Source organism: Pseudophryne corroboree, chromosome 7 (assembly GCF_028390025.1).
Source record: "Pseudophryne corroboree isolate aPseCor3 chromosome 7, aPseCor3.hap2, whole genome shotgun sequence".
Classification (NCBI taxonomy): Eukaryota; Metazoa; Chordata; class Amphibia; order Anura; family Myobatrachidae; genus Pseudophryne; species Pseudophryne corroboree.
The window spans coordinates 486,998,503-487,019,452 of record NC_086450.1 but is presented as its reverse complement, the minus strand read 5'-3'; the positions used below and the strand labels follow the sequence as shown (position 1 = coordinate 487,019,452).

At 45.3% G+C, this 20,950-nt stretch overlaps 1 protein-coding gene across 4 annotated transcripts in view; it reads left to right on the top strand.

Annotated features, from left to right (window-relative positions):
• The window catches only part of LOC134943904 (uncharacterized), a 32,325-nt gene extending 13,137 nt beyond the window's left edge, over positions 1–19,188 (top strand). For all 4 annotated transcript variants that reach the window (XM_063932471.1, XM_063932470.1, XM_063932468.1 and 1 more), the window contains exons 3-5: positions 835–958; positions 3,330–3,403; positions 17,977–19,188. In XM_063932471.1, coding sequence (XP_063788541.1) covers positions 835–958; positions 3,330–3,403; positions 17,977–18,506 — 728 coding nt within the window. In that variant the 3' untranslated portion in view covers positions 18,507–19,188. The remainder of the gene's footprint in view (positions 1–834; positions 959–3,329; positions 3,404–17,976) is intronic.
• The last annotated feature ends 1,762 nt before the right edge of the window (positions 19,189–20,950 follow it).

Sequence of the window (20,950 nt, the reverse complement as noted above, 5' to 3'; positions counted from 1 at the left end):
ATTTCTCGGCTCAACTACTGCAACCTTCTCTTCACTGAGCTCCCACATTCCCATCTTGCTCCCCTCCGATCTGTTTTCAGCACTGCAGCTAGACTCATCTTCCTCTCCCGCCATTCCACATCCACCACTCCCCTCTGCCAAAACTTGCATTGACTCCTCACCCCCACATAAAAGGCCCTCTCTAACTCCATCGTCCCTCACATCACCAGCCTCATCTCCTTACATACTTCCTCCCGCCGTCTCTGGTCAGCCAATGATCATCACATCTCTTCTGCCTTGGTTATTGCATCTCTCGCTCAAATCCCAAATTTTGTCCGTGCGGCTCCCCCTTCACTGGAATGAGCTCCCTCACTCAATCAGGCTCTCACTGACCCTGCATAGCTTCAAACGCATACTGAAAACTCACCTGGTCATCAAAGTGTAACCTTCCACCATATAACCTTGTCACCAGGTCACTTCCACCACCCTCCTACCTCAGTCATCTCTGCCTCGCCTACGTCCTGCCCACAGGTCCCCATCCACATGCTCACTCATTATGTCATCCCCTGGATTGTAAGCTCCTAGGAGCAAGGTCCTCAACTCTCCTGTACTCACAGCCCTCTTCTCTAAAACTTCAATGACAACCTTCATCTACTCAGTGGCCATTTAGCCCAGAATTCCTCTTACTTTTAACCATTCATCTGTTCCAACTGCTCTACTCCTATTAGTCCTGCCGTCGTTAGAGGAAATAGGTTCCACCCTTTGCTTATTACTCCCTCACTCACCCTACTTCCCAGCTGTACTGGGAATTGTAGATATACAGAGAGCTGGTAGAAATATTATATTGTATTTCAGGAAATCTGCTTCCTCTGGGTGACACTGTTACATGGAGCCGAGGATTTGACCTTTCTCAAAGAATTGTGAAGGCGGAAAAAGAAATCAAAACTTCAGATTTTATTGTCCCAGTGTTTGTGCACAGGTAAGGGGATACTAAGTTTTGTACATGTCCCTACAGTTTCTAGTATATGCATTAGGGCTGAAACAAAGATCTAAAAAAAAAACAAATTTAGGAACTTCATTAAAATTCTCACAAAGTATTTTGAGTTTAGAAAATGGTGAAATAAAAGCTTAAGAATTTCATGTGTGCTTTAGTCTACTCTGTTCCCAATAGGTATCTGCCAATATAAGAGTCTTGCCAAATATTATGCTTCTAAAAAGGGTAAAGTTCTGCTGATAAGATAAAGCAGAGGTGCATCCTGGGAATCACTTCAGGCCTACAAGGACTGTCAGTGGCTCATTTAAATTATCTTGTCTCCATTACCATAAACCCTAGAACCCTGGTCGATACTGGTTATTTGTGCGGTCTGAAAGGGGTATAGGTAATTGCAATGACTCTCTAATGCACACCTACTGTGCCTCTTTGTATCACATGAGTCAATTAAATTAGGTCAGCAAGTAATAGCCATAATCTACATCCGTGTTACTATATATTGAATTCTTGAAACACAACTGTCAAAAATGTAAATTTTCAACGTTAATTTTAACAATACTAAACACCTTTATATTTGATTTTTTATTTTTTAATCACATGATTTAAATCAATGATTAAAGAAAAAAAAATCCATGTGATTTAAATCAGCGCATCCTGTTTCTTACTACCATAATTATCGGCAATAAAAAAAAAATCATCATCAGGTCAACAACACAATAATTAATAAATAGGTCCCATTATGTGAAAATAAATGCTTGTGATTTCAGCGGTACATTAGGCATATGGTAATATCAGCGACGACAACACACTTGTAAGAGTGATTAAATATATCGAAGCACCAACTATCTAATTGATATAAACTTTTTCAAAGTAAGTACTACAGCCAATATGCTGGGCAGATTATACTATGTAGAAACCAGGGGCGGATTGGGAACAAAAAGCGGCCCTGGAAAAATTTGTACTAGTGGCCCCACATGGGCAGCACCAGAGGTGTAAGGTCTAGACATGGGCCATGGCAGCAGCACCCTCACCCAAAACTTTCCAAATAGTGGGCATGTCCAGCATCAAGGGGGAAGTTAAAAAGAAATAAAATTAAATATTATGAGCACATTATATGATACACCTTCAGAATTTAGGAAACTATATCATTCTTTAGAAATATATATTTTCTTGCTTATTACACCAACCGTATCCCAATCACTATTCACTCAATCTTATATGTCAGCCAAGCAGGCAGACAGAGCATACACTAGATCATCTGCAATCACAGGCTAAGTGGCAGTAATTTTTATATATGCAAATTTTTTGCATTTTATTCATTATGTCTATAAAAAGGACCACATGTCCTCAAACAAAACAGGCCCCACGGGTGCGGCGGCCCACCGGGAATCTTCCCTGTAGACCCTATGGCCAATCCGCCTCTGGTAGAAACAGAACAGGCTAATGAGTATTTCCCAGTAATAAACAGACAATTAATAAGAGTGGATATTTAATTTATTGCACGTTCTACAATATTGCAACACGGGGGCTTATTCCGACCCGATCGCACGCTGCACTTCTTCGCAGCCGTGCTACCCTTGTCGGAACTGCGCATGAGCCGGCGCCACAGTGCGCCGGCGCATGGCAGTCATCGTTGCCTAGCGATCGCTTCTGACACAGAGGCGGTTGCTTGGCGGGAGGGGAGGGGGATGAACTGCGGCGTTTAGCTGCCGTTTAGGGGGAGCGGTCCGGCCATTGAGGGGGGGCGCCGCTGGCTGCGGGACCACCAAATACAGTAGCCAGGGCCGGTTCTTGGGCTTCTAGCGCCCTGGGCGGCCAATAGGGGCATGGCTTCATACAGGGGGCGTGGTCAGTTACGCCCCCTGTACAGTAGTAGTGCCGCTGAAATGATGTGCAGTGCGCAATTACGTCATCGTGCACCGCACAGCAAAGGTCCTCTCCACGAAGGGAAACTAGTCGCTATGCGTCTAGTTCCCTTCATGGAGAGGACCTTTGCTGTGCGGTGCGCGATGACGTCATCGCGCACCGCACAGTAAAGGTCCTCTCCACAGCGGAGGGTCCTCTTTACAGCGGGGGTCAGCGGCAGCAGGGGGCACAGCAGCAGCGGATCTTGCCATGGTGCGGCGCCCTGGGCAAAAGTCCTGCTTGCCCGTGGCAAGATCCGCTACTGACAGTAACATTACTACGTTACTATTCATGGTATTTATTCTCTGTAATGTACTACGGTACTGTATATACACACTGATACTGTAATACATATTGAAAGCCAAGCCTCTATCTCCGTTTTAGTTGTGTGGTTAGATTATTGGATGGTTTATTTTGCAATGTAAAATGATTTCTTCTCATTGCTCTTGTTTAGTGTAAGGAGATCAATTGCTCCTCAGGAAAGAGACGAGTTACAATGTGTGATAAGAACTGCCATGGAGCTGACAGGTAAATGTCTATTGTCTGACGCTGTTTAGATTGGGAAATATTTATCATCAAGTTCTAGATTTTATCCTCCAGAAAACCAACTTGACCATTCAAAATAACTCTATCCTCTCTCCATGTTGTCAGCCAGGGGTGGATTGGGAACAAAAAGCGGCCCTGGATAAATTTGTACTAGTGGCCCCACATGGGCAGCACCAGAGGTGTAAGGTCTAGCCATGGGCACGGCAGCAGCACCCTTCCCCCAAGACTTCCCAGATAGTGGGCATGTCCAGCATCAAGGGAGGAGTTAAAAAGAAATAAAAGTAAATGTTATGAGCACATTATATAATGATACACCTTCAGAATTTAGGAAACTATATTATTCTTTAGAAAGATATTTTCTTGCTTATTACACCAACCGTATCCCAATCACTATTCACTCAATCTTATATGTCAGCCAAGCAGGCAGACAGAGCGTACACTAGATCATCTGCAATCACAGGCTAAGTGGCAAAGTCATTTTCATATATGCAAATTGTTTGGCATCTTATTCATTATGTCTATAAATAGGACCACATGTCCTCAAACAAAACAGGCCCCACGGGTGCGTTGGCCCACCGGGAATCTTCCCTGTAGACCCTATGGCCAATCCGCCTCTGTTGTCAGCTAAGATAATACACAGGGTTAGATTTGGGTGGTATGTGTCCAGAATCGGATACAGTATGTATGGTCGGTGTGGCCAGGCTGCTTCGTGGTAATTATTATTGTAACGTGTATTATGACACTTTTTAGCCTTAAAATGATTTCTTACTATAGTGAAGCCTTGTAGTGGTTGGCAGTGCCGTAACTAGACATTTAAGCGCTGGCTGCCAGGAACGGCATTGGAGACACCCCCCCCCCCCCCGCCAAACAAAAACAGACGCAGTGCGCGCCATTGTCGTGCGCCAAAAATATAGGGGCGTGACTTCATGGAGAAGGGGTGTGGCCCAAAATAATACCAATTCATATAACAGTGCACAGTAGTCTCCATTATTCAAATACGCCGCACAGTAACCAGGTAGAGCCCCTTTTACACCTTACGGCGGACAAATTTCCCTTTTTACACATTACGGCAGACAGCGTCCACCTTTTACACATTACGGCAGACAGTGTCCCCCTTTTTACACATAACGGCAGACAGTGTCCCCTTTTTACACATTACGGCAGACAGCATCCCCCTTTTTACACATTACGGCAGACAGCGACCCCCTTTTTGCACATTATGGCAGGCAACATCCCCCTTTTTACACATTACGGCAGACAGCGTCCCCTTTTTACACATTACAGCAGACAGTGTCCCCTTTTTACACATTACGGCAGACAGCGTCCCCTTTTTACACATTACGTCAGACAGCGTCCCCTTTTTACACATTGCGTCAGACAGCGTGCCCTTTTTACACATTACAGCATATGTTCAAAACAGTGTCGGGATTCCGGCATCGGGATTTCGACTGCTGGGATCCTGACCTGATCCCATACACATACATATATATATATATATATATACACACACACACACACACACACACACACACACACACACACACACATACATACATACACTATATATATATATATATATATATATATACACACACACACATTATATATATATATATATATATACACACACACACACACACACACACAATCACTACTCACAGAGCACCGTCCAGCACAGACTCCACACGTTGCCAGGGAATTCCTCCTTCCAGCCTGCGTGCTCAGCCAGTCACTGAGCCACAGGCTGGAGCAGGACTTCTTCCCATTGGGAGGATGAGACATCACTCAGCATGCTCTGCAGCGCCAACGGCTGCAAAGAGCATGACGGCGGGGCCAGGCTGTCAGTGGGGAGGGAAGGGCAATGCAGCGCATTTCACTGCCGCGGATCGGATCGAGTTAGAGATCCGATCTCCGACGGGTGGCAGGAGCCCTTTTCTGACAGCTGGCTCTGGGGGAAATATGCGCTCTAACTAGGTGCGTGCTGTGGGCAATGCCTCTTCTGCACACACCTAGTTATGGCGCTGGCGGTTGGGTTGTGCTGGCTTAGTGTGTGGTGGGGGGAGTTGCAAACTCTGGACATGAACCGTAGGAATGTTAGTGACCCACCTGATGAGGTCACCTGACCGTGGTAGGTGGACCCATATTTGTGGCCAAACTTATGCTAAGAACCTAAATTTTGCTCCATGTTAATTTGCAGAATTTATTATATTGTCCTGATTAGCAGTGTTCTTAGCACTTAGTGTGCACATGCATTTTATTTTCTGCATGTGGCAGTATAAGTCCTAGCATGTTAGCACTTCTTATTATGTTTAGATTTAGGGTGTGCATGCCAACAACCCCCCCCCATACAATAATAAATCTGTGCAGTATTTGTTAGCCACACGCAACTGAAACCAGTACTTACTCTACATGTCCACATTTTTTTTTAATATGTTTTGTGTGTTCTACATGTTCCACATGTTTTATATGTTCTGTGTGTTCTACATGTTCCACATATTTTATATGTTCTGTGTGTTCTATATGTTTTATATGTTCTGTGTGTTCTACATGTTCCACATGTTTTATATGTTCTGTGTGTTCTACATGTTCCAGATGTGTTATATGTTCTGTGTGTTCTACATGTGTTATATGTTCTGTGTGTTCTACATGTTCTACATGTTTTATATGTTATGTGTGTTCTACATGTCCCACATGTTCTATACGTTCTGTGTGTTATACATGTTCCACATGTTTTATATGTTCTGTGTGTTCTACATGTTTTATATATTCTGTGTGTTCCACGTATTATATGTTCTGTGTGCTCTACGTGTTCCACATGTTTTATATGTTCTGTGTGTTCTACATGTTCCACTTGTTTTATATGTTCTGTGTGTTCTACGTGTTCCACATGTTTTATATGTTCTGTGTGTTCTATGTGTTCCACATGTTTTATATGTTCTGTGTGTTCTACATGTTCCACATGTTTTATATGTTCTGTGTGTTCTACGTGTTCCAGATGTTTTATATGTTCTGTGTGTTCTACATGTTCCACATGTTTTATATGTTCTGTGTGTTCTACGTGTTCCACATGTTTTATATGTTCTGTGTGCTCTACGTGTTCCACATGTTTTATATGTTCTGTGTGTTCTACATGTTCCACTTGTTTTATATGTTCTGTGTGTTCTACGTGTTCCAGATGTTTTATATGTTCTGTGTGTTCTACGTGTTCCACATGTTTTATATGATCTGTGTGTTCTACATGTTCCACATGTGTTATATGTTCTGTGTGTTCTACGTGTTCCACATGTTTTATATGTTCTGTGTGTTCTACATGTTTTATATGTTCTGTGTGTTCTACGTGTTCCAGATGTTTTATATGTTCTGTGTGCTCTACGTGTTCCACATGTTTTATATGTTCTGTGTGTTCTACATGTTCCACATGTTTTATATGTTCTGTGTGTTCTACGTGTTCCACATGTTTTATATGTTCTGTGTGTTCTACGTGTTCCAGATGTTTTATATGTTTTGTGTGTTCTACGTGTTCCACATGTTTTATATGTTCTGTGTGTTCTACATGTTCCACATGTTTTATATGTTCTGTGTGTTCTATGTGTTCCACATGTTTTATATGTTCTGTGTGTTCTATGTGTTCCATATGTTTTATATGTTCTGTGTGTTCTACATGTTCCACAAGTTTTATATGTTCTGTGTGTTCTACATGTTCCACATGTTTTATATGTTCTGTGTGTTCTACATGTTCCACATGTTTTATATGTTCTGTGTGTTCTACATGTTCCACATGTTTTATATGTTCTGTGTGTTCTACATGTTCCACATGTTTTATATGTTCTGTGTGTTCTACGTGTTCCACATGTTTTATATGTTCTGTGTGTTCTATGTGTTCCACATGTTTTATATGTTCTGTGTGTTCTATGTGTTCCACATGTTTTATATGTTCTGTGTGTTCTATGTGTTCCACATGTTTTATATGTTCTGTGTGTTCTACATGTTCCATATGTTTTATATGTTCTGTGTGTTCTACATGTTCCACATGTTTTATATGTTCTGTGTGTTCTACGTGTTCCACATGTTTTATATGTTCTGTGTGCTCTACGTGTTCCACATGTTTTATATGTTCTGTGTGTTCTACATGTTCCACATGTTTTATATGTTCTGTGTGTTCTATGTGTTCCACATGTTTTATATGTTCTGTGTGTTCTACATGTTCCATATGTTTTATATGTTCTGTGTGTTCTACATGTTCCATATGTTTTATATGTTCTGTGTGTTCTACATGTTCCACATGTTTTATATGTTCTGTGTGTTCTACATGTTCCACATGTTTTATATGTTCTGTGTGTTCTACATGTTCCAGATGTTTTATATGTTCTGTGTGTTCTACATGTTTTATATGTTCTGTGTGTTCTACATGTTCCACATGTTTTATATGTTCTGTGTGTTCTACATGTTCCACATGTCTTATATGTTCTGTGTGTTCTACATGTTCCACATGTTTTATATGTTCTGTGTGTTCTATGTGTTCCACATGTTTTATATGTTCTGTGTGTTCTACATGTTCCACATGTTTTATATGTTCTGTGTGTTCTATGTGTTCCACATGTTTTATATGTTCTGTGTGTTCTATGTGTTCCACATGTTTTATATGTTCTGTGTGTTCTATGTGTTCCACATGTTTTATATGTTCTGTGTGTTCTACATGTTCCACATGTTTTATATGTTCTGTGTGTTCTACATGTTCCACATGTTTTATATGTTCTGTGTGTTCTACATGTTCCACATGTTTTATATGTTCTGTGTGTTCTATGTGTTCCACATGTTTTATATGTTCTGTGTGTTCTATGTGTTCCACATGTTTTATATGTTCTGTGTGTTCTATGTGTTCCACATGTTTTATATGTTCTGTGTGTTCTACATGTTCCACATGTTTTATATGTTCTGTGTGTTCTACGTGTTCCACATGTTTTATATGTTCTGTGTGTTCTACATGTTCCACATCTTTTATATGTTCTGTGTGTTCTATGTGTTCCACATGTTTTATATGTTCTGTGTGTTCTATGTGTTCCACATGTTTTATATGTTCTGTGTGTTCTATGTGTTCCACATGTTTTATATGTTCTGTGTGTTCTACATGTTCCACAAGTTTTATATGTTCTGTGTGTTCTACATGTTCCACATGTTTTATATGTTCTGTGTGTTCTACATGTTCCACATGTTTTATATGTTCTGTGTGTTCTACATGTTACACATGTTTTATATGTTCTGTGTGTTCTACATGTTCCACATGTTTTATATGTTCTGTGTGTTCTACCCTCCATAGCAGCAACATTTATGCAGCCATGACCCCCTTATATAGCGTAAGCTATCCTAGGATCTGAAAGGAGCTAAAAAGGTGGGGTCAGCCAACACCCCGAACACCAAGGCCTCTACTTATACCTCAATATGAAATATATCCATCTATGTAAACTTGAAACAGTGTATAGATATCATGTAGCAGAGTGAAAACATATAGAACTGGTCCTATGTGCCAATTAAATAAACAGTACAATCTAATAAGAAAACGTGCCGTCGTTGGGATGTATAACAATTATAGACATAGTAGGCAAATGCCAATAGCATACATTATATAAAAAATATTTTGGGAGAGTGATCAAGGGTCTAAAGCCAACCTCTACTGAGGTTCTCTCAATGGGGTAAATTTACTACGGTGGGAGTTTCTTTTTAGAACTAGTGATGTTGCCCACAGCAACCAATCATGTTATCTATTAGATAAGTGTTACCAGTTCTAAATAAACTCCCACCTTGGTAAATTTACCCCAATGTCTGCAAGCAGATATTATACACGGGGGGGGGGGGGGGTAATTCCAAGTTGATCGCAGCAGGAAATCTTTTAGCAGTTGGGCAAAACCATGTGCACTGCAGGGGAGGCAGATATAACATGTGCAGAGAGAGTTAGATTTGGGTGGGGTGTGTTCACACTGAAATCTAATTTGCAGTGTAAAAATAAAGCAGCCAGTATTTACCCTGCACAGAAACAAAATAACCCACCCAAATCTAACTCTCTCTGCACATGTTACATCTGCCTCCCCTGCAGTGCACATGCGGTCCTGGCAAAGGGGCGTGACCTCGTTACGATGGGCGTGGCTTTGTTAAGATGGGCGTGGCCTCATCTGATCTCATCAACATGGCCACCACAGGATAAAAAAAAAAAGTCCTTATTTTACACATTACAGCAGGCACGCTGCCTCATTTTACACAGCACGTAGGCAAGTGTCCCCATTTTACACATTGCGGCAGACACGTGCCCCCATTTTACACATTGCAACAGGAAAAAGTGTCCCCATTTTACACATTGCGGCAGAAAAAAGTGTCCCCATTTTACACATTGCGGCAGGCAAGAGTCCCCATTTTACACAGTACGACAGGCAAGTGTCCTCATTTTACACATTGCGGCAGACAGGTGTCCCCATTTTACACAATACGCAATGCAAGTGTCCCCATTTTACACTTTGCGGCAGACAGGTGTCCCCATTTTACACATTGCGGCAGGCACGTGCCCCCATTTTACACAGTACGGCAGACAGGTGTCCCCATTTTACACAATACGCAAGGCAAGAGTCCCCATTTTACATATTACGGCAGGCAAGTGTCCCCATTTTACACATTAAGGTAGACAGGTGTCCCCATTTTACACATTAAAGCAGGTGGTGGGGGGGGGGAGGGAGAGAGAGGGAGAGGGGCTGACTTACATTTAAGAGCGGTTCTCGCCGCTCTTCAGCCGCCTCTCCCTCGTCTGTGCGGCTCGCCCTTCTCCCTCCTCCCAAGTGCCCAGCTCGGGGGGCGGGGTTTTGCGGAATGACGCAATTGCGTCATGACGTCACGATGCAAACGCGTCATTCCGCGAAACCCCGCCCCCCGAGCTGGGCACTTGGGAGGAGAGGGAAAGGGGTTTCAAAGTGCTGAAGAAGTGCCGCGGCAGGCGCCCCGTGCGGTTGCACGGCTCGCCCGCCGCAAGAAACGGCACTGTTGAGGCTGTCACCTATTTGATGACCGTGATGAAAGATGGAGAGCTTGATATCTTCTTAGGTGCCTAGTTGTTCAGCTAGCCCGTAATAGCAGGGGTCAGGGCAGGATTAAGAGTGGTAGTGTCTCCCAGAGGCAATGAATATGTGGAGGACCCCACTGTGGTGCACGCAGGGGGGGGTTTCCGAGCACCCAGAAACCCCTCCACCAAAAAAATAAATAAATATTTATATTTCTCTATCGTCCTAAGTGGATGCTGGGGTTCCTGAAAGGACCATGGGGAATAGCGGCTCCGCAGGAGACAGGGCACAAAAAAGTAAAGCTTTACTAGGTCAGGTGGTGTGCACTGGCTCCTCCCCCTATGACCCTCCTCCAGACTCCAGTTAGATTTTGTGCCCGAACGAGAAGGGTGCAATCTAGGTGGCTCTCCTAAAGAGCTGCTTAGAGAAAGTTTAGTTTAGGTTTTTTTCTTTACAGTGAGTCCTGCTGGCAACAGGATCACTGCAACGTGGGACTTAGGGGGAAAGTAGTAAACTCACCTGCATGCAGAGTGGATTTGCTGCTTGGCTACTGGACACCATTAGCTCCAGAGGGATCGAACACAGGCCCAGCCGTGGAGTCCGGTCCCGGAGCCGCGCCGCCGACCCCCTTGCAGATGCTGAAGCGTGAAGAGGTCCGGAAACCGGCGGCTGAAGACTCCTCAGTCTTCATAAGGTAGCGCACAGCACTGCAGCTGTGCGCCATTTTCCTCTCAGCACACTTCACTGGGCAGTCACTGAGGGTGCAGAGCGCTGGGGGGGGGCGCTCTGAGAGGCAAATATAAACCTTATACAAGGCTAAAAATACCTCACATATAGCCCATAGGGGCTATATGGAGATATTTAACCCCTGCCTGACTGGAAAAATAGCGGGAGAAGAACCCGCCGAAAAAGGGGCGGGGCCTATCTCCTCAGCACACGGCGCCATTTTCTGTCACAGCTCCGCTGGTCAGAACGGCTCCCAGGTCTCTCCCCTGCACTGCACTACAGAAACAGGGTAAAACAGAGAGGGGGGGCACATTAATGGCTATATATATATATATTAAAGCAGCTATAAGGGAGCACTTAATATAAGGATATCCCTTGTATATATAGCGCTTTGTGGTGTGTGCTGGCAGACTCTCCCTCTGTCTCCCCAAAAGGGCTAGTGGGTCCTGTCTTCATTAGAGCATTCCCTGTGAGTTTGCGGTGTGTGTCGGTACGTGGTGTCGACATGTATGAGGACGATATTGGTGTGGAGGCGGAGCAATTGCCAAATATGCAGATGTCACCCCCCAGGGGGTCGACACCAGAATGGATGCCTTTATTTGTGGAATTACGTGATGGTTTATCTTCCCTTAAACAGTCAGTTGAGGACATGAGGCGGCCGGACAATCAATTAATGCCTGTCCAGGCGCCTCAAACACCGTCAGGGGCTGTAAAACGCCCTTTGCCTCAGTCGGTCGACACAGACCCAGACACGGGCACTGATTCCAGTGACGACGGTAGAAATTCAAACGTATTTTCCAGTAGGGCCACACGTTATATGATTTTGGCAATGAAGGAGACGTTACATTTAGCTGATACTACAGATACCGTAAAACAGGGTATTATGTATGGTGTGAAAAAACTACAAACAGTTTTTCCTGAATCAGAAGAATTAAATGACGTGTGTGATGAAGCGTGGGTTGCTCCTGATAAAAAGTTGATAATTTCAAAAAAGTTATTGGCATTATACCCTTTCCCGCCAGAGGTTAGGGCGCGCTGGGAAACACCCCCTAAGGTGGACAAGGCGCTCACACGCTTATCCAAACAAGTGGCGTTACCCTCTCCTGAGACGGCCGCACTTAAGGATCCATCAGATAGAAAGATGGAAGTTATTCAAAAGAATATATACACACATGCAGGTGTTATACTACGACCAGCTATAGCAACTGCCTGGATGTGCAGTGCTGGAGTAGTTTGGTCAGAATCCCTGATTGAAAATATTGATACCCTAGATAGGGACAATGTTTTACTGTCGTTAGAACAAATAAAGGATGCATTTATCTATATGCGTGATGCACAGAGGGATATTTGCACACTGGCATCTCGGGTGAGTGCTATGTCCATTTCAGCCAGAAGAGCCTTATGGACACGACAGTGGACAGGCGATGCGGATTCAAAACGTCACATGGAGGTTTTGCCGTATAAAGGGGAGGAGTTATTTGGAGTTGGTCTATCAGACTTGGTGGCCACGGCTACTGCCGGGAAATCCACTTTTTTACCTCAAGTCACTCCCCAACAGAGAAAGGCACCGACCTTTCAACCGCAGCCTTTTCGCTCCTACAAAAATAAGAGAGCAAAGGGCTTGTCGTACCTGCCACGAGGCAGAGGAAGAGGGAAGAGACACCAACAGGCAGCTCCTTCCCAGGAACAGAAGCCCTCCCCGGCTCCTGCAAAAACCTCAGCATGACGCTGGGGCCTCTCAAGCGGACTCGGGGACAGTGGGGGGCCGTCTCAAAAATTACAGCGCGCAGTGGGCTCACTCGCAGGTAGACCCCTGGATCCTGCAGATAATATCTCAGGGGTACAGGTTGGAATTAGAGACGGATCCTCCTCATCGTTTCCTGAAGTCTGCCTTACCAACCGTCTCTTCCGAAAGGGAGAGGGTGTTGGAAGCCATTCACAAGCTGTACGCTCAGCAGGTGATAGTCAAAGTACCCCTATTACAACAAGGAAAGGGGTATTATTCCACTCTATTTGTGGTACCGAAGCCGGATGGCTCGGTAAGGCCTATTCTAAATCTGAAGTCCTTGAACCTCTACATAAAAAAGTTCAAGTTCAAGATGGAGTCACTCAGAGCAGTGATAGCGAACCTGGAAGAAGGGGACTTTATGGTATCCTTGGACATCAAGGATGCGTATCTACACGTTCCGATTTACCCCGCACACCAGGGGTACCTCAGGTTCATTGTTCAAAACTGTCACTATCAGTTTCAGACGCTGCCGTTCGGATTGTCCACGGCGCCTCGGGTCTTTACCAAGGTAATGGCCGAGATGATGATTCTTCTTCGAAGAAAAGGCGTATTAGTTATCCCATACTTGGACGATCTCCTAATAAGGGCAAGGTCCAGAGAACAGCTGGAGACAGCTTTAGCACTATCTCAAGAGGTGCTAAGACAACACGGGTGGATTCTGAATATTCCAAAATCCCATTTAATCCCGACAACTCGTCTGCTGTTCCTAGGAATGATTCTGGACACGGTTCAGAAAAAGGTTTTCCTTCCAGAGGAAAAAGCCAAGGAGTTATCCGATCTGGTCAGGAACCTCCTAAAACCAGGAAAAGTGTCAGTACATCAATGCACAAGAGTCCTGGGAAAAATGGTGGCTTCTTACGAAGCAATTCCATTCGGCAGATTCCATGCAAGAATATTCCAAAGGGATCTGTTGGACAAATGGTCAGGGTCGCATCTGCAGATGCACCTGCGAATAACCCTGTCACCAAAGACAAGGGTGTCACTTCTGTGGTGGTTGCAGAAGGCTCACCTATTAGAAGGCCGCAGATTCGGCATTCAGGATTGGATCCTGGTGACCACGGACGCCAGCCTGAGAGGCTGGGGAGCAGTCACACAAGGAAGAAACTTCCAGGGAGTATGGACGAGTCTGGAAAAGTCTCTTCACATAAACATTCTGGAACTAAGAGCAATCTACAATGCTCTAAGCCAGGCGGAACTTCTCCTGCAAGGAAAGCCGGTGTTGATTCAGTCGGACAACATCACGGCGGTCGCCCATGTAAACAGGCAGGGCGGCACAAGAAGCAGGAGTGCAATGGCAGAAGCTGCCAAGATTCTTCGCTGGGCGGAGAATCACGTGATAGCACTGTCAGCAGTGTTCATCCCGGGCGTGGACAACTGGGAAGCAGACTTCCTCAGCAGACACGATCTTCATCCGGGAGAGTGGGGTCTACATCCAGAAGTCTTCAACATGTTAATAGACCGTTGGGAAAGACCAATTGTAGACATGATGGCGTCTCGCCTCAACAAGAAACTGGACAAATATTGCGCCAGGTCAAGAGATCCACAGGCAATAGCTGTGGACGCACTGGTAACTCCTTGGGTGTACCAGTCAGTGTATGTGTTTCCTCCTCTGCCGCTCATACCAAAGGTATTGAAGATCATACGGCAAAGAAGAGTAAGAACAATACTAGTGGTTCCGGATTGGCCGAGAAGGACTTGGTATCCGGAACTTCAAGAGATGCTCACGGACGAACCGTGGCCTCTACCTCTGAGAAGGGACCTGCTACAGCAGGGTCCCTGTCTTTTTCAAGACTTACCGCGGCTGCGTTTGACGGCATGGCGGTTGAACGCCAGATCCTAAAAGGGAAAGGCATTCCAGAAGAAGTCATTCCTACCTTGATTAAGGCACGGAAGGAAGTCACCGTGAAACATTATCACCGCATTTGGCGAAAATATGTAGCGTGGTGCGAGGATCGGAGGGTTCCGACGGAGGAATTCCAACTGGGTCGTTTCCTACATTTCCTGCAATCAGGATTATCTATGGGTCTCAAATTGGGATCCATTAAGGTTCAAATTTCGGCCCTGTCAATATTCTTCCAAAAAGAATTGGCCTCTGTCCCTGAGGTCCAGACTTTTGTCAAGGGAGTACTGCATATACAGCCTCCTGTGGTGCCTCCGGTGGCACCGTGGGATCTAAATGTAGTTTTAGATTTCCTCAAATCCCATTGGTTTGAACCATTGAAAAAGGTGGATTTGAAATATCTCACATTGAAAGTGACTATGTTACTAGCCCTGGCCTCTGCCAGGAGAGTATCTAAATTGGCGGCTTTATCTTATAAAAGTCCTTATCTAATCTTCCATTCGGATAGGGCAGAACTGCGGACTCGTCCGCATTTTCTCCCTAAAGTGGTATCAGCATTTCATCTGAACCAACCTATTGTGGTGCCTGCGGCCACTAGCGACTTGGAGGACTCCAAGTTGTTGGACGTTGTCAGAGCCTTAAAAATATACATTGCAAGGACGGCTGGAGTCAGAAAATCTGACTCGCTGTTTATATTGTATGCACCCAACAAGTTGGGCGCACCTGCTTCTAAGCAGTCGATTGCTCGTTGGATTTGTAACACAATTCAACTTGCACATTCTGTGGCAGGCCTGCCACAGCCTAAAACTGTAAAAGCCCACTCCACAAGGAGGGTGGGCTCATCTTGGGCGGCTGCCCGAGGGGTCTCGGCATTACAACTCTGCCGAGCAGCTACGTGGTCGGGGGAGAACACGTTTGTAAAATTTTACAAATTTGATACCCTGGCAAAGGAGGACCTGGAGTTCTCTCATTCGGTGCTGCAGAGTCATCCGCACTCTCCCGCCCGTTTGGGAGCTTTGGTATAATCCCCATGGTCCTTTCAGGAACCCCAGCATCCACTTAGGACGATAGAGAAAATAAGAATTTACTTACCGATAATTCTATTTCTCGGAGTCCGTAGTGGATGCTGGGCGCCCATCCCAAGTGCGGATTATCTGCAATACTTGTACATAGTTATTGTTAACTAATTCGGGTTATTGTTAAGGAGCCATCTTTAAGAGGCCCTTTCTGTTGTCATACTGTTAACTGGGTTTAGATCACAAGTTGTACGGTGTGATTGGTGTGGCTGGTATGAGTCTTACCCGGGATTCAAAATGCCTCCCTTATTGTGTATGCTCGTCCGGGCACAGTACCTAACTGGAGTCTGGAGGAGGGTCATAGGGGGAGGAGCCAGTGCACACCACCTGACCTAGTAAAGCTTTACTTTTTTGTGCCCTGTCTCCTGCGGAGCCGCTATTCCCCATGGTCCTTTCAGGAACCCCAGCATCCACTACGGACTCCGAGAAATAGAATTATCGGTAAGTAAATTCTTATTATTTATATATATATATATATATATATATATATATATAATTTTTGCTGCATGAGTATTATTAATGGCTGTCTAGTGTCCTCTGTAGCCTGCTGTCTTCCTGGTGGCACTTGTAAGTGCTTAATAAAAGTTTACTTTATTTTAATTATAGTACATGTATATCCATGTACATACATATAAACACACACACATATGATATATACATGCGTACATATACGTGTACTGTATGTATGTATATATATATATATATATATATATATATATGCATGTTTAATATGCTATGTGTATATGTGTTTATGTAGGTGTGTGTATATATATATATATATATATATATATAGGTGTATGTATATATATATATATATATATATATATATATATGTGTAGATATATATATATACATGTAGAAAGTTGGTGGTGGTAAATGGCGCTAAACCCTTCTTAGGATGACTTATCCTTTTTTCCTATGGTCAATTTTCTTATATCTAGAATATACTCCCCCAGTATTATATTTCGTGGGGTGGCAGCCCTTTTCTCCAGTGGTTGGCTGTTCAAGCCCACCAATAGTAAATCTGGAAAACAAAAGGTGAGAATAGGCGCCTCCTAGTGTAATATTATATATATAATGTGACCATCACCCTTGATATCACCCTGTAGAGTGGAACTGTACCGTGTATGGTGGAATTCCAACCACCTTTAGAATAGCATAAAGTCACAATTTGAGCGGCGTCATCAGTGATCTCAATGATCTCCTGTTAATCTTCCTTCATCTTGTTACCCGCAGATATTCCGGAACAGTCTGTCCCCGACGGCCTGTAAGCGAGCTATGTGCGCCTCCTGCCTCTGCTGAGCTCTGTGGACGGTAGCCTCCTCACCCGTAACCGGCGCTCTGACTCGCACGCCTCTGACTCGCACTGAGGTAGAGGCGTGCGAAGATGAAGGAAGATTAACAGGAGATCATTGAGATCACTGATGACGCCGCTCAAATTGTGACTTTATGCTATTCTAAAGGTGGTTGGAATTCCACCATACACGGTACAGTTCCACTCTACAGGGTGATATCAAGGGTGATGGTCACATTATATATATAATATTACACTAGGAGGCGCCTATTCTCACCTTTTGTTTTCCATATATATATACATATATATATACACACACAGACACACTAGTTTTACGGACCCAGCATATACTGGGTTACTTCAGTCCCCACGCCCGTGCTTGGCTCCACCCAGTTCTGAAAACCCCCCCATGCAAATCCTGCATTTGCCACTGCCCCAGTAGGGTGAATGAGGTGAAAACACATCAGATATGGAGGAGGTAACAGTATATAGCCAATATAATTACTGTTTATTTTTACTACTATATTACAGCGATCCTTGCAGAGAATGTTTAATCATCTAAATTATCTATATTCTCCACCACACAATCACACAATGGATTATTGTGTCTTTTATGATATAGGGAGTAGAGCACCAGAGGAAGCCAATGATAACAGGCGGCGGGCATGCAAAAGTCTCATACTATCCACCATGTCACAATGCAGTACTTATATAATACATACATTATATAATACAATATATGTTATGTATCACATGATGATAAGTCAGTGGCATGTACGTGTCATTTCAGGTGTATATCCCATTGTTGTTCTCACCCACAAGACAAGCGGGAATCTGACTGGCACAGAAATGACATTCAGGAACATGGGCGTTGATAGGATCTTTGCGTTCGAAAATTACACTGAAAACGATACACGGAAATTAAGAGGAAGGCACGAGGAAGTCCTAAAGTTCTTATGTGAAGTTATTAAAGATGTTCAATTTCGTGCCGCACAGCCGCGGGATCCAGTGAGAGAGATGAAGGACAGGAAAAAATTTGTACTGAATTTTGTCCAAGCAAGGGAAGCAGAGATCCAGAGACTGAATATAGAGGAGCAGAAAAAACGGGAGCGAGAAGAACGGGAACGTAAACTGACAGCAGAACAAGAGGCGTTAGAGAAGAGAGCGAGGAAGGAAGAGAAAATGCACAAAGAAGAAATACGAAAGCAAAGGGAAGAGAATCGAAGAATGAAAGAGATTCAGGATGCTGAATTCCGGAGAGAAGAAGAAGATGCTCAAACACATCACAAAAAGCGAAAGAAAAGATGTGTACTACAATAGAGACAGTGATTACCGCGAAGATTTGGGCCAATCAGAAGTTCTGGAAGAAATCTCCTACAGTAATTAAAGACTTCACAAAGCATCTATAACGACCCCATGAAATGTGTAATTACATTCTAGTGGTACCAGAGCTATGCGCGTATCTATAGTGGGTGTAGGGGGTGTGGTGTACGCAGAACATTGGCGTGCAATGTCCAGGGGGGCCCACCCTACACACATTGCACCCATATTTTAATGCTTACCTTTCCAGCGTCGGGCGCTGCAGACGCGGAAAAAAATCACAGCCACAATGGCCGCTGGGCATGCCCATTACTGAAATTAGTCTCCGGAACACGGCGAGTGCCATGTTTCCATAGACCTGCACATGCACAGTAGACTCCAACACAAGCACGGAGGCCACTGCATGGGGAGAGGAGGTGGGCCACCCGCGGTCTGCACAGGGGCCCCCTCCTCTGTTAAATCGCCCCTGACACAGGCCCCTGGGATCAGGGGTCCCTCACCACACACACTGCACCCAATAGAAATACTTACCTCTCCGTCTGTGCTGCAAGCGTCACCGGGAAAATGCTGCCAGCACTATATCTGCAAAGCTCTGCAATGCTACTACATACCAGAGTGTGCTGCAGAGAAAGCCGGTGAGAGAGGTGTGAGCCCAAATAGCGGCTGCACATAGGTGGTCATTCCGAGTTGTTCGCTCGTTGCCGATTTTTGCAACGGAGCGATTAAGGCAAAAATGCGCATGCGCACTGCGTACCATGCGCATGCGCATTTTTGCCTTAATCGCTCAGTAAATTTGCTCAAAACTTAGTAGATTTACTCACGGGTGAACGAAGAATTTTCATCGTTGAAGTGATCGTAGTGTGATTGACAGGAAATGGGTGTTGCTGGGCGAAAACTGGCCGTTTTCTGCGAGTGTGCGGAAAAACGCAGGCGTGTCAGGCAAAAACGCGGGAGTGTCTGGAGAAACGGGGGAGTGGTTGGCCGGACGCTGGGCGTGTGTGTGACGTCAAACCAGGAACGAAACTGACTGAACTGATCGCAGTGTAGGAGTAAGTCTGGAGCTACTCAGAAACTGATAAGAAATTTCTATTTGCAATTCTGCTAAGCTAAGATACACTCCCAGAGGGCGACGGCTTAGCGTGTGCAATGCTGCTAAAAGCAGCTAGCGAGCGAACAACTCGGAATCACCCCCATAATCCCTCCCCTCTCTGCATACAGTAATATGGGGTATACAGCGCAGATACGAATAACAGCTGGGTGTTATACAGGATAAAATACAGTTATCTCTGGCATTCTGCCATCATCTCCTCCCTGCGTCGTCTCTCAGCCACACCATCATCTCCTCTCTGCGTCGTCTCTCAGCCACACCATCATCTCCTCCCTGCGTCGTCTCTCAGCCACACCATCATCTCCTCCCTGCGTCGTCTCTCAGCCACACCATCATCTCCTCCCTGCGTCGTCTCTCAGCCACGCCATCATCTCCTCCCTGCGTCGTCTCTCAGCCACGCCATCATCTCCTCCCTGCGTCGTCTCTCAGCCACGCCATCAACTACCATCTGAATCTCTCGCAATACCCCTCACTTTGTCTCTCATTCTCCCCACTTCCCTCTGTGGCTCTGAGCCTCCCACCCTTCTGTCTGTGCCTCTCAGGCGCCCGCCCTTCGCTGTCTCTCAGCCTCATCAGTGGAGTTGGTGGGCCCAGCAGGAGAACACGGGCAGGTGGGCGGCCGTTCGCATGGTGTGACATCATCGGGTCACATCGCACAGTACATTGAGGCGGAGGGGGGCAGGATGGGAGCAGTGGTGCATAGCAGGGAGATAGGATGGGAGTAGTGCTGTGTAGCAGGGGGGCAGGATGGGAGCATTGGTGCAGAGCGGGGGGCAGGATAGGAGCAGTGGTGCTGAGTTGGGGGGGGAGCAGGGGGAGTAGTGGTGCAGAGCAGGGGGCAGGATGGGAGTAGTGGTGCAGAGCAGGGGGCAGGATGGGAGTAGTGGTGCATAGCAGAGGGGCAGGATGGGAGTAGTGGTGCATAGATGGGGGGCAGGATGGGAGTAGTGGTGCAGAGCAGGGGGCAGGATGGGAGTAGTGGTGCAGAGCAGGGGGCAGGATGGGAGTAGTGGTGCATAGCAGAGGGGCAGGATGGGAGTAGTGGTGCATAGCTGGGGGGTAGGATGGGAGTAGTGGTGCATAGTAGAGGATGATGGTAGTAGTGGTGCATAGTAGGGGGGTAGGATGGTAGTAGTGGTGCATAGTAGGGGGGTAGGATGGCAGTAGTGGTGCATAGTTGGGGGTAGGATGGTAGTAGTGGTGCATAGCGAGGGGTAGGATGGGAGTAGTGGTGCATAGTAGGGGGGTAGGATGGTAGTAGTGGTGCATAGTAGGGGGGTAGGATGGTAGTAGTGGTGCATAGTAGGGGGGTAGGATGGGAGTAGTGGTGCATAGT